The sequence below is a fragment of the Cydia fagiglandana genome, chromosome 16, assembly GCF_963556715.1.
Source record: "Cydia fagiglandana chromosome 16, ilCydFagi1.1, whole genome shotgun sequence".
Classification (NCBI taxonomy): Eukaryota; Metazoa; Arthropoda; class Insecta; order Lepidoptera; family Tortricidae; genus Cydia; species Cydia fagiglandana.
Genome location: NC_085947.1, coordinates 9,945,569 through 9,960,723, shown reverse-complemented (window position 1 = coordinate 9,960,723; position 15,155 = coordinate 9,945,569). Strand labels below are relative to the sequence as shown.

The 15,155-nt window shown below is 36.0% G+C and overlaps 3 protein-coding genes across 5 annotated transcripts in view; 1 reads left to right on the top strand and 2 right to left on the bottom strand.

Moving 5' to 3' along the window:
* The window catches only part of LOC134671946 (microtubule-associated protein RP/EB family member 1), a 186,975-nt gene that overhangs the window by 33,132 nt on the left and 138,688 nt on the right, over nt 1-15,155 (bottom strand). The window lies entirely within an intron of this gene.
* Nucleotides 459-11,376, bottom strand: LOC134671948 (store-operated calcium entry regulator STIMATE-like). 2 transcript variants are annotated; one of them, XM_063529827.1, is made up of 6 exons: nt 11,043-11,376; nt 10,408-10,552; nt 9,918-10,039; nt 7,362-7,561; nt 6,006-6,080; nt 459-4,545 (listed from the first exon to the last, which is right to left on the bottom strand). In XM_063529827.1, exons 1-6 carry the CDS (start codon nt 11,155-11,157, stop codon nt 4,429-4,431), a joined length of 774 nt encoding a protein of 257 aa, XP_063385897.1. In that variant the 5' UTR covers nt 11,158-11,376; the 3' UTR covers nt 459-4,428. The 2 variants fall into 2 exon arrangements, with proteins under 2 accessions (XP_063385897.1, XP_063385899.1); XM_063529829.1 differs by having other exon boundaries at nt 459-4,518.
* LOC134671927 (heterogeneous nuclear ribonucleoprotein K) overlaps nt 13,000-15,155 on the top strand; it is a 42,402-nt gene continuing 40,246 nt past the window's right edge. The window contains exon 1 of one of the 2 annotated variants that reach the window (XM_063529793.1): nt 13,000-13,155. The gene's annotated coding sequence lies outside the window, so the exon portion shown is untranslated. The remainder of the gene's footprint in view (nt 13,156-15,155) is intronic. The other variant, XM_063529792.1, reaches the window with a different exon arrangement.

Genomic DNA, 15,155 nt, shown 5'->3' with positions numbered 1-15,155 from the left:
GGTTTTTAGAATTGTCTCGATGAGTATTAGTTGTCTGTCGTAAGAAAAGTACAGTCAGCGATAAAAGCTTGTACCAAAAATGAGATATTTTCCAAAATCTTATTATTATAATAACTAGCGACCCGCCCCGGCTTCGCACGGATTGACAATTATACACCTAAACCTTCCTCAAATCACTTAATATATGAAAATCCGATTAAGAGTTTTTTGAATTTAGGTGTATAAATGACTAATATTTATATCGTCAAAAATATTATGATAAAATATTAATAATACTTAGGTACTTACTTAATTCGATTTGGCGATTTCGTAGAAAAAATGTGACGTCACACTAGGGGGGGAGGGGTTTGCCAAATGTGACCAAGTGTGACAAGGAGGGGGGAAGGGTCAAAAAACCTAGAAATTCGTGTGACGTAATTAATGGATGACCCCTCAGGGTTTTAAATAAAAGATATGAAAACACTTAGATGTGAATTATATTCGCAATCAATGAACAGATGCACATTTTTACACAGTTCTATTATCAATTTAAGTATAGGTACATTTTGGTTTCCTTAATAGAAATTATTTCATTCTTATTTTCCTATTTACAGCCATGACTGGAATATTTAAATATTATTGGTAAAGAAATGACCTTTCTTCGGATTTCAGACAATATACTCTTCGCTAACAACTTATTAATTTTTAAAATTAAATTAATAAAAATCGACCAATGGAGCGATATAGAGAAGACATTCGACTGCTTCAGTCTTAATTCGATGTTTTGTATATTATGTATGTCGAAATACATGGCACTAACATGAGAATCTAAGTACAAAATACCTTTTTATAGGTAGGAACGATATAAGTAAATCATTTACATTGTAAAAATGAAATGTACATACAAAAATATTTATTTTTATAGGCTTATAAAAAGCAAATCACTCGGTGTTTGTACATATTATAGCAAATTGCAATAAATCGAACTTTATCATGTCGTATAATGATTTTAACTAGAGTTAGACTAAGAAAAGTCTGCAGATTTTGATTCACTGCATGGGCTATAAAAATCGCTGCAGACTTTTCTTGGTCTAACTCTACCTATATAATTAGGTAGATGCCATGGACCTGCACAAACTGTAGATTTGCAAATCTACGACTAATATAGTCCCTTAATTAATAGTACATTACTACAAAGGCCGGGAAAAAGGGACTTGTCGGCCAAAAGTCATGTAAAGTTCCGAGTGAAGCGAGGCAATTTTATAAACATAAGGCCGCCGGCAATGCCATAATGTGGCCGAGGTATGTTGTACGAAAATTTATTGCCGGCGCGTCTCGCTTAAGCGCGCGCTTCAAGATGTTTCGAAGCCTATTGTTATTACTGCGACTTTGGAACATGTTCTTCAACTTCAACACAATTTTGTCTCCATTGTGGCATTACACGTCGCAGGTACTTACAATTAGATTGAGTACTACATTCATTGATTTTACCTGAAAACGCCTCTCAATATATTAAGAATTATATGATACAAAACTAAGTAGATCTGGTTTAGAACAGCCTATTTTTTCAGGTAACTTTATTCATGAAACATGAATTATGTTAATACAATAACACCAGGATTATTAACACCAGCCGTATTAATGGATATGGACGTTAATAATATCTACAGAAATGTGACCCCTTCTACATTATAAAATGTAATTTAGAAAAAAAAACATGTGTTCTTACATGAATGAATTATTCATATTCACGTATTGTAGGTACTTTGTTTAACCTTTTCGCCGCCATTGACTTGATATAAAGTCAGTACATATCGTGCCCCACACGCCACGCCTTCATATCAAGTCGTGGATTTGGTCAGATTTGTATACGTGCAATTTTTGACGTGGCGTTGATGACACTTTGTTACTTCATTGACATGGCTGCGAAAAGGTTAATGTATATTCATGCATGTTGTTGGGACTTAAATGAAGTTTTGCCTTGATCTGAAACTCGTACTCGTACTCTTCCAAAGTGTAGGTACTTCGACTTGGCGCAGTCAGTAGGATCCGAACATTCCGAACCTATACACTTCCAAAGGGAATCTAATTTTCAAGACTTGGGAAGCGACAAGCGAACACGAGTTTTAGAACAAGACTACATAAAGCAAAGTACAGCTTGGCAAAAAAGAGTAGAAATTAAAAAGTGGCAACACTGTAGTGTCGTCCCTTTCTAACCAATCAATATGAGAAAACGGGACGACACTACAGTGTTGCCACTTTTTAATTCCTACTCTTTTTTGCCAAGCTGTACCTACATAATTATAGTATGTGCCATATTATTGCTGTCTAATTCTTATTTAATATTAATATCGCATTCCTTTCATTCGGATACCAGAGGTATTTAATTTAATAACATCAAAGTCAAACCTGGTTGTACTTTAAATAGTGTAGTTATAAATATATTGTCATTTATATGTAGGTTATAAATGTTATAATAATGAGCTTTGTAGTACGGCTGTACAGTCGCCATCAGATATATCGGAGCGGCCAAGGTGTTCACAATATGTGAACGCGCACTCTAATGCCTTGACAATAGAGGCGTGTTCAGATATTTGTGAACACCTTGGCTGCTCCGATATATCTGATGGCGACTGTACTACATTAGTACATTACATTAGGTATAATACAAAACGTTGACATCACAGGGGAGACACATGAGACAACATAGACAGTGTATGTTTCAAAATCTGAGGATTATAGTTAGACTTACATGATGGTTAGCACGCCTATTGTTACCAGCATTCATGGTAGGCAATATAAATATTCTCAAACTATGGGACTCTATTCCAATGCCGTAAACGTTCGCGTGATACTTTGCGTCCCGCGACTGTACATCAGTCAACTGTAAAAATATGGGTGTAGACTATTTACCCAAAAATATGTCCCATAGTTCTTAATTTACTGACATAAGAGTTATGGGACATATTTTTTAGATAATTTGTACACCCATATTATTACAGTTGACTGTACAGTCGCGGGACGCAAAGTATCACGCGAACTTTTAGTGATCACCTTTAGTACCTGATTAGTAATACCTGTAATATTAGCGGCCACTCCACGACATATTCGAATTTTATAAATACCTACTTAGAATAAAGCACATTTAAGTGAGTGCGAATATACATTGTTTATGATTATATAACTATTTTATCCCATGATACATGATTGTATTTTACACCATATAAAAATTTTGTTTACCTATACTATATATAGGATATAACCTAAACCTTTATCAGTATCAACGATCTTAATATGGATTTCCAATAAGGAGATGTTAATCACTACTTGAGACTCTGCGATACTTTTTAAGATTCCCCCCTGATGACTGTTTCTTGAGCAATTAGCATTTATTTCTAATTAATTTTTGTTTTATCGAAAACCTTTTACACTGGCGAACCCGAACCCTTAGGAGGGTTTCGTGTATTGTTGGGAGGAGCTGTCATATGTAGTTCAGAAGTAATAAATACCCCGGGAAGCAGGAAGTGACATCATTTTGATACTGATAATTTGATAAAGACAAGTCCTAAAGCTGGCCCAAGCTCATCGAGAAAATCCCGACAAAGTCGAAGTAGGTATATAACTACAGTAATAAATCAGTCCAATTCCATCGTTAGTCTGTGTCTATTTAGGTACTAGACTGATTGTGATGACGGGTATTCTAAGAAATTGTTTTCGACAATCACTTGAGGGGCTACCGCGAACACCGAAGTTCGCAAATTGCGGGCATCTTTCTCTTTTACACAGAAAGAGAGAGAAACAGTCCCGCAATTTACGAACTTCGGTATTCTCGGTATTCGCGGTATTTTATCGTAATGAGAATGGGACGCATCTAAAAACTAGTGCCCTTATTCATAAACGCCCATCAAACCTAATACTTTAATGAAAAAATATATATGCTTGTTTATGTCTTGTTCATATTTAATTATAATTAAGAAAGGGACATGACTTGTATCAAAGACATATGTAACTTCGTATAAGATGAATAAAGTCTAAGGAAAAAACGTGCCTCGGAAATCAAGAAAAAGTCATTCTCGGATAGATGCCGCACACACCTTTAGCCTATGCTCAGCTAGATGGCGTGACGACACCGTTTCATATTTAACAATTTTAACTCATATATATCAGTGAATGAACATGGATAAAAATGATATAAAAATAATAAAGTCATTTATCCATATATATACATTCTCTTGATAATTTAATACGTTTTCATTTTGAGTTTTAGTCGTGTGTCGATAGATGGCAGTAAATTTACTGTGACTATTACAAAATTTACTATGACAGGACCCCTCTATATTATCTATCCTTTTTGCTTGTATCTAGTAGCTAGCACAGGTAAGATAAGTTTTATGAATAAGGGTGTAAGAGATTGCGTTATGCCCGAAGCACTCGGGGCTTGGGGTAGGGTCATACGTTGGCGGCCAGCAGGCGCTCGTCGGCCGAGTGCTCCTCCTCCTCCGAAGCAGACTTCTCCTTCTTTATCGACTGGTATCTCACCTGGAGAGGTTCATCCGTTCGTAAATGCTAAAGCAAACCTTTGCTCAGTATATTGATAGTGTCTGATCAATGATATTTAAAAACTTTACGTTATAAGTTTTGAAATATTTGATTTTTGTCGTAAAGGAATCGGTAATCGTAAAGTAGGTAGGCTTAAAATAGCCTTTTCAAGTAAGAAACCAATGCTCCATAAATATAATGCAATCACGACATAAAAACAATGTCAATTAAACCACGCAAAAGTTGCAATATACAGTATGTGTCTGACCATGGGGCTTTAATTTCAGGGCTTGATTTTACTCGCCAAACTGAGCTACTTTTACTATGGGACCAAGCCTAAAATCGGGGATTTTTTTTTGGCTTTTCCATAGAAAACGTCGACATCTGATCAGCCAAAATGTATGAAAAAATAAAAAATAATTTCGGGATTTCGGGGTTGGTTTCATAATAAAAGTAGCTCAGTGTAGCGAGTACAATCGAGCCCTGGATTTAAAGCCCGATGGTCAGAAACACCCTGCATTATGTATTAAAAAAAACATCCAACTAATGAGTTCACAACGAGACGGGACGGAATAAATAATATAATATTTATTTGTTAGTGTTAGGTATTATCGTAAATAAATAATACCTACTACTCATAAGTAGGTACCCACACAAACAACGTCAGTCATGCGTCATTCGTACCAAGTCAAATTAGAATAAAATTAAAAATACCGATTAGCTGAGATTTTTCCGTAAGGTTACCGAGAGGTTAGTTTTAGGTAGATCTTGACATACCGAATTAGCTTAACTTATAACATTTGTATTGTTATACTTCATACCTTTAAGCTAAACACTATACCACCCGTAATTAAGTTCAATAAACTATCTCATGTCGTGACACTATTAGAGGAGCTGTTATCATTAACCCCAATTGGAACGTATATAAAAGTATCACGAAAGTGTAGGTATTTAATAGTACGAGTAATTTATACCTCTAAACTAACAAATCAATCTTAAATTCCTTCTGATAATAAGAAAATAAGACGTGATCCAATTTTAGATCTATACGTCAGCCATCGGTACACATTGTCTGCGTCATTGTTTCTGTCTCATGACGGTTAATATATGGTGTTGTTATTCATTTGAACAATGTGTAAGTACTGGGTATGAAACTTGTATGTCACTCCGTTATCAGCATAAGCCCACATTACACGGCTGTGCGATGCTACACAGTGCGGCATGGAGCAGTATTAGCCGACTAATCAGTAATCACTCCATTTTCACATACAAATAAATTAAAATACGACCGAATAGATAATGTTTTAAATCGACACGAGTTGCGAATTACCTATTCGCACCTGTCGTACAACGTTTTACAGTACATATGGCCTTTTATAAATTTTCGACATTGTTGCGTAATGTGCTATGTATCGCACTAGTGCGATAAAGTAGCACCACATGTACTGTAAATACTTAAAGTGACTAAAGATATAACTTCGTCTTACCTTCGATTTTAACCTCGAACTCACTCCTCTCGGATGATACATTAGGAAGTTGTCTGTCACCCAGAAAATTAAAATCTGAAAGGGTGAAAAAAAAAACAGTTAAGTACCTACATTACATTACATTATTACAGTACATTTTTGAGACAGGTAAAACTAGAAATAAGTTGTATGCTTATATCATTTCATAATTCTTGTGACGTTACTTACACATACGAAACGAATAAACCAACTACGTCATACTGTCTGGCACTTTACAGTCGACGACGTCAATGATATGTTTATACTTTTGGACCATACTGTCCATTGCTCTTTTGTAATAAGATAAAAAATGTAAACATATTTGACGTCAACTATACATAACTCTATACCTGACAAATATTTGTACGAGTACAAGTGAACAAAACACGTCTCCGAAACCGTTCATTGTAGATATATATCTTTGGCTGTAGCAATAATTACTTACTACTAATTAAATAATACTAGTAACTTAAGCCAAATAACTGGAGGGCGTATGGATACCTACCTACATATCTACAATAAAGAATATTTTTTTATGTACTTAATAATCACGGGCAATTAGATTATTAACTAAAAAACGCATTTAACCTATTTGCAAGACCGAAGTGATCCCATAAGAGCACCGTGAACAAAGTTTTGTACGGTGCTCTAAAAATGGCTGTTATTCAACTTAACAATAACTCTAGCAAGGCCAAGGCATTGCGATAACCACAGAAAACTTGGTCTGTCTGTGGCGATAACGCATATCACGGGCCTAGAAGCTAAAACACAATGCCGTCTAAATGTTTAATAAAAATAACGTCTACTCGTAGACATGCCTATAGGTCAGGTCGGGCACGTAAGCAGGTAGGTATCTACGTAAACTTTGTACTTAACTATCGTTATGCCATAATTAATCAATCAATCAAATCAAAGTATTTATTTTCAGGCTAGGCTTCAGGGTTCCCCGAAGGACAGACAGTAACAGTATATTTGATTACCCATAATAAGCAGAAGAACGTAGTAGAGAAATGTTAGTTTAATTAGCTTTCTTTACTTTCCAAAAGGGCCCCAAATTCTTATTATTCTTAAGTCCAAGGGCCCGAGCATGGTTTAAGACGGCCTAAGCTGAGCTGTCGGGGTCTGACTGACTGGCGAGCTGGCAGCAGTAGCAGCGTGGCGAGGGCGGACTTGGTAAACGTCCATAATCGACGCATCACTTATAGCTGGTCAAAGTTTGTCAGTAGAAAAAGATGTGAAACTCAAATTGTCTATGGGACGATAACTATTCGCGCCTACATTATTTAAATTTGCCGCTCTTTTCTACTGACAGAAATGGCTTGACAGAGTTTAACTCACATTGACAAAGAAGGGTATGATGAGCATAACGACGGCCAGTTCTAACTTGGGGTCAGACACTGGCGACAGCGGCAAGGTCGCCAGCGCGCGCGCCACGCGCGGCAACCGCAGTATTAGCGCTAGCGCCGACTTGGCGAATGTCGCTAGCGCCGCGTAAAGCACGCATTGGCAGAGCCACGCAGAACACATCGGGGGCTTGCCTGAGGGAAAAAAAACAATATCGCATTATACGAAAGATCTACGAAAATATTTGCAAGGAATAAATGTTAATAAACTATAAATGTTACATAACGAAATTCATTCGTTAAGCACTCCTTGCTCACATGCATGTACATAACATCACGCTCCGTGATTGTTACGCCATTTATGGTCCTAGCTAACTTGGTTTTTCAATACTTACGCTATGGAATATCCAATTTAGCTAGAACCCTAAACGGCGTAACAATCACGGAGCGTGACTGTACATAATTGTACACCACAAAACAAAGAAGTAATAGAAGTGAAACGTATGTCTATAGCGTGTGGCAAGATTATGGTTAGCTGCATACACTTTCAGCACAGACTATTGTCAGTCGTGTGACAGTTCAGCATGGCGCTTTTGACATGTCAGATGTGAAAACGATTCCAGTAAAAATTAGAAATAATTACGAATATGCCGTGCTGCTCCATTTTGGACTGTAAAAACACTAGCGGGACAAAAAATATTAGATATGGAGGCATTTCATATCATCTGTAAGTATTATTTTATGTAATATTTCAATATTTTTTACATTTTTGGTTTCCGCAAGGATTTTTGGATTGTTTAGTACAAAAATCAGATTTATGTAAATGAGATAAGGTTGATATCTACTTAGCGTAAAAGTCATGTACGGGTGCGCTATTCGCCCACAGTGCGAGGACCATATCAAAAAGTTATCGATGTCGATGTTCGTATATTATACACACACAGTTCGGTTTGTTTATGTTCATACATGTTCTTAATAATTTATTTTTGTTTTGCCTCTGGATGATCATATCAAAAAAGTCGTCGCTTATGCACATTTTATATTATGTAGGTACAAAATATGTTCTTACTTATTTATTCCAATTCAATGGATTATTTGCTTTAAGTTTTTCTTATAGTATAGTATCTAGTATCCATACATATTTGTCAATTTTCTCTATTAAATACGAGTAGGTAAGGTGTCAGTTTTAAGCTGTCACATAATTTTACTGCCGGGTATTTGCTGGCCAGTCTAAAGCCCGCTCCACAAGCTTGCACATATCTTGAAGCGTTCTTCATATTGGATGCGAGTACACACCATGCTCCGGTAAAAACGTGCATAGTGCTATCTCGCTCGTACATCAGAGCGGCATTTCTATCCGCATTATTGCGATAAGTTGATAACCGTCTAAGTGCAAAAAATATTGTTAATATTTCCATTGTTTATAATTAGCATTTTTTAATAATTTTGCATACGAGCTTATATCGATGTATGACACAACATTATTGCTTTGTTTTGCCTTAAAATAATAACGTGCTAGTTAATAAGTATTGTGAACACTTATTAACTACACTTACACTTACTTGCGTATTTTTTACGCAAGCATCTAGTGAGAATATTAATTGCAGGTAAAAAATACGCATCTCGCGTATTTTTCACGCACGCACACACGCATCGCGGTGGGAGGGTAAGAAATTTGATTTAATTAAAAAAAACTATAAGTACACAACGGGTTAGCACTAATTGGCTAGCAGGTTATTATTTCGCGTCATTACGAAGCAATATTGTTCTGGGGTGTGCTAAAGAGTAACAGTTTTTATTATATACCTACTCGCTTACAGTTATATGCGTGGTTGGTGGCGTGATTACTTTCAATACAAGATTTTTTTTATTAAAAAGTAAGTATGTAAGTACCTAATCGTCGAAAATAAAGTAACATATGTATTACTTTATTTTCGACGATTAGGTACTATAAAAAAACTGAATAGTTTACGTGTACATTGATAATTAATAAGCGTTTATCGATATCACACCGAATCATGCACATCCCTATCGCATGTGTCAACCTCATAGTCGAATATTTTATCCTATCGCATTCACTCTTGGAAAAACCATGCAAGTGTAAAAGGGATAGAGCATAAATGACAATTTGTCAATGATTTGTGTATTTTTACAAAAAATAAAAATCGTAGTGCAATTTTGACATAATTTTCTTGACCTTGTAAAGTTCAAATTACTGTGATGGGCAAGGGCTCATAATTCCTTTCGAAATAAGAAAATATGGCCAATTTTTGTGACAGCGTTTTGGCGACATAGGTTCTCATACTAATCCAGGCACATGCCGTTTCCCGTCAGAGCGCGGCGCGCTCATTCTTTCTTCCGTGTTGTACACATTCATAATATTTTTTCTGCTGCTGTTATTTTATAATTGTTATTGAGGCAGAATAGTAATTATTATATGAAAACGTGAATAGTAATTATTCTTGAAAATCTCTAGCTACATTTTTTGCATAATTTAAAAAACTATTTTTATGTAGGGTAATTCATCCTAAATAAATAATAAGCAACTCACCATATTCCCCAAAATTAATAAGTGGGATGTCATAATGTCTAGCACAGTACTGAGCCAGCCTGATGCCTGCCCAAATGATGAGTAACCCTAATGTAGAGTCCACCATGAAGTTCACTATGTACCTGTATACAAAAAAGAGAACAAGTATAAGAGGATGTCCTAAGGCAGGGCTCTCCTAACCCGGCCAAAGCGTTCAAATCCGGCCCGCCTACCGTGTTCCAATCCGGCCCGCGGGAGCCAGGCTCCAGGAGTTCAGGGCAGGCCAGGCCCCAGGTAAAAAAGTTTGGAGACTCCTGTCCTAAGATATTGTTTTCTAAGGTAAAACTGTTATTTTTATAATATAAAATTGTACAGACAGCAACACTAAGCTGTACATCGGTGGGCCTTAGTACAACAGGTATAAGGTCCACCAATGTACAGTTAACATTGTGGGTGATGGTACATTTTATTTTTGCATTTCTGTATTGTAATGATATATGAATTTTCTTACCAAGTACAAGTGTTTCCTTCAAAATGTGGAGAGATCCAGATGTTAGCTGCATGTATAATTAGAGCGCCCAGGCCTTGTTTTGAGGTGTCATAGAACCAAATGAGCCATGGTCTTCTGGCATAGCGGGGCTCACAAAATCTTTTACCTAAAACAAATAAATAAGTTAAATAACAAGTTTTAATATTTATTTAGCAGTACATAATTTTATTCATAATAAATTAATACAATGGGTGATATGTGAAGTAGACGTATAAAACAGCATATTTTTTATTTAGATTTAAATATTTCTGATTAGAAAATTATCGTAAAATGATCGATAAGTAATTTAAAAATAGGTGAATAAAGCATAGGTGATTCAACATTAGGTAAATCAGTTTTTGGTATTCTGATATGTAACCGTTATAGTACCGCTATTCGTGTTCGATATAATTATAAACTTGGTACTATGACAGTCTACTCTTAAGTCTATTAAACATATATTTAAAATTCTGCCCATTATTCAAAACAGAATCAGTATTCTATAGACCGTAATTGGCATCATTACAAATTGCATTAATGTCATCGCATTGCAATACGCAATAAGATTCATAAACCTTGACCTGTTGACTTATCGAGAAAGTAGGAGGTATCCTTACCGATCAGGCATGTAAACGCCAAAACCGCCAAGAGAAATTGCATAAACCAGCCATAAGTGTCCGTAAGTGCATCTTTCGAGCAGTGGAACTCGCTAAAATATGTACTATTATTCATTGCACTATTTTTATAATCCAATAAACACGTTCACTGCACTAATATTATTAAACACATGTTTCGGTGAACTGAATCACATTTTATAGCTTTCTATATCATGGCAAATGTTTTGGTTTTAGAATTCTGAATAGTTGTAAAGTTGAATATCAAAAGTAATATAAAATATATACAATAAACATTATTCGGACTTTTTTCGTATTGGAGATGAGAACGATGGGTTGACGGATTACAAATGACAATGACGTCCATGACAGTTTGTGAATAACGGAAACGTCATAAATTGATAGCTGAAGTATGTTCGAGACACTAATATTTATACTCGTTAATGTAGTATGACGCACGTGCGTCGTGTAGGGCTGTCCACAGCAAAGGATACAATGATTTACATAACACTTCGAGCATTTAATAACTGGAGTGGCCATTAAGAGCCGTAAAACTTGCAAACTTTTGTATGGACTGACATGGCTATTTGTACGTTACTGATCTATGGACTGGCCTACGGGTACTAAAAATGGTACTGGACCCATTTCCATTGTAAAGCCTCCTCCACACTCGTACGCGAATCGCGGCGCGAAGCCGCGAACGCGAGTGTGGCGTTGATTTTCGCAGACAGCGAAATCGACTCCACACTCGCGTTCGCGGCTTCGCCCGCGATTCACGCGCATAGTCTGGAGGGGGCTTAACATCTATTGTATTATACCATGGTTTGCAATAAACGATACTATACTATACTAGTTCCGCGGTATTACTCACGAATTCCAGCCAATCGTGCAGTCTAACGCAACTAGTTGTGACCAACAGCGCGCGTGATGCGAATTCATCAACCAATCGCGTTGTAGCGATATCACACCGCTGTACTGGCCCCTGTCAGGCCTCATCAAGGCCTCATTCATTATTATTGCCCGTAAAGCTAGTCCCTGGATATCTATATATCTGTTGACATAGGTCAATGTTTGACTTCTCCTCCCCCGCAAAAATCGGCAGACTGTTTCGTAAAGAAACTTGAAAGAAAAACAAGCAAAGACCGGATCAAGATCACGGTCCGGTACGCCCGATTGTAAAAGCTTTAAAAAGCGGTTATTCGACGCACGTGCCCTGCCGCATGCAACAATTCAATTTGTAATTTTAAATTATGGTAACATTTACAAGAAACACCAAACATGCACTCACTAAACCAAGGGCCCAACCTTTTCTGTTCTCTTTCACGACGCAGCAACTAGTATCATTTCTCTCACCTCGCTCTTTTAAAATGCCGTTTGTCAAAAAAGGACAACCATACTGTTGACAAGGCGGACTTCAAATCAAGTGTTGCCTTTCTTGATGCGCCCAGGCTGTGTATTGCGTAAAAGCGTATATGTGTGCTCTTTTAGGGATGTGAAAAGTCGATTTTAATCATGTTATATATCGATAAACGCTACACAGCGGAACGAAATAGCGATTAATTGAAGCTTCAATATCTTCGTTAAACATAAACATTATTGAAATGCTAATGGATAATGAATATATTATAATATAATAATATAATTCAATTATTGCGGAACACCTATTTTAGGAGGTATTTATGTATTTTAATGAAATATCTGAACTTTCCCTTGGTTTCCTGCTGGGGCGTGACTATAAAATTGTGATCTGATAACCACAATAAAGAATAAAAGCGTTTTTGGTCATTTTAGGTATCGTTAAGCCTTTGAAGTAAAATTAAAATTGCAAGAAATGTCGATAGTTTATCGATATGACTTTATCGACATGGCTACAGCAACGTGGGCCTCATTGTTAATCGTACACTAAACAAAAGTGGCAACAGTGACAGCTCGCTGAGACTACGTCTTTATATATTATAAGTCTATGACTAAACCAAACATCTGCCATTGCCGCCATTTTTACTTTTTTTGTGGACTGAAAATTTCATTTTAATAATTGATTAATGGTTGTTGTTTCGAATTTATAATAAATTTCTACGTTGCTTTTTAGTGCTCAACGTATAACGACACTGCTTTGGTAAGTAAATCGCTAATCTGTTGATATATTCAAGGTTTTACGCTTTTGTGATTTAAACGTGTATTGATCGATTAATTTCCAACCGGTATCATTTTTAATAAATTAGCAAGCACTTATTCTTTGTCTTAGTTCGTATCGAGCTTGTTAGTTTCATTGTTATACAGTATTAGTAGGTTTTACCCAATGGTTACAAGTATTGCTTGATCAATATAATCGAAACTATACCTATTACAACAAATTTTAGCAATCAAATTAACAAACATTGTTTTTTGGGCTTCAATTCATTCATTATAAATTGCATTTTATATTTATCAAATGAACCCTGTAATTATCGTTAATGTAACCTATCAGATAGGTCTGTATCCTATCATGGTTAATTATCGTGTTACTGTTGATACCTCATTAAATGCTCTCCGAATTATATTTGAATTAGTTTCTGCCTGTCTGAGTGGGAGTTGATAATTGATATAAATCTTCGCTAGGGCTCAAACTATGTCCATACCAAATTTTATCTAAATTGGTTCAGTGGTTTAAGCATGAAGATGAGCATTTCTCAAAAATTTTGTACATTTCGATCACATCTGAGATTTCTATAAAAATTGGTACGCTGGTAAAGTATATGAAGCTGAACAACTTCCGCCATATTTCCCAAAATGTCTCAGAAAGTTTCCAAGAAACATTCCTTTTTTGTTACCAGATTTCCATACACATATAGTGTAATGTACAAACTTTTTGAGAATTGCTCAGAGACCGACAGAGTTACTTTCGCATTTATAATATGTATTAATTATAGTAGCGGTATTTTCAAATTTAGTACTCCTGCTTCTACATCTTCTTTTTTTGCATCAAGGTTTTTAGTGGTGGTATGATAATCTTTACCTAAACAGTACCTATAACATTCATATGGTATTAGTAATAAAGAACAGAATGTAAAACACAATTGTGTACATTAAAACTACATTTAAATCTATAGGACTTAAAAAAATAATAGGTGTAGTGGTATATATGAAAACTAGCACAATGACTTATAGGTGGATAAGATATTACTTATAGGATATTCTTACAGAAATTGACTAAGCCCTGTGGAGTAAGCTCAAGAAGGCTTGGCCCAAATATCAGTGTTCATCACACAAATAAATGGCCTTACTGGAATTCAAACCCAGGACCATTGACTTCATATGCAAGGTCACTACCAACTAAGGCAGACTGGTTATCTTGAAACATTCATAGATCACTGCCTATCAGATTCCGATTATCTGTGTGGTAAAATGCACTTTGCACATCACATATTTTGTGTCTGAGGTCTTTCCTATGGACTTTTTGTTATTATTATTTTTATTATATATAGCCTTTATTTCGAAGTCTACAGTGAACATTTCTTATTCCATTATATGTATTCTATCATTTGGGCCTTGGCCACTTTCTGTAGATCCGTTTGTTTCTCGACAAAGGCCTCCTCCAATCTATTTCATTCTTGTCGTTCCATTGCCACTTGATGCCACATTACTCCTATGGACTATGGACAATATAAAAGATACCATTTAGCTACAGTTTACTAAAGCATAAATATAAAGGTTTGAACATGCTTGTAAGAGTTGTAAGGGCCCAGCAAGAAAATTAGGCTTCATAATCCATTAATTCTCAAATCTCAGCACATATCATCAGTGAGTTTGGTATCAGTACCAAAAAATTTTTTGATCCGGCTATACTAAGGAAATAAATAGCAATTCACTGATTTAAACTTTCACGATTATTAAACATTATCAAACTGCACAACGGGACTTAATCGCGTATTTAAGTTTTAAGATTTACCTCCGACGTTTCGAGGACGGCGTTGTCCCCGTGGTCTCGGAGAAGACTGGCTCAAGTTGACATCAACATCTTCTAGCCGCGCGAGTTTTTCGAACTACCCGCACTTGGTCTTGTTTATCAGTTTGAACGTTTTGCGCACTAGGGATGTCACTCTGTCGACACACAACAATTAACGATATTCGATTTAT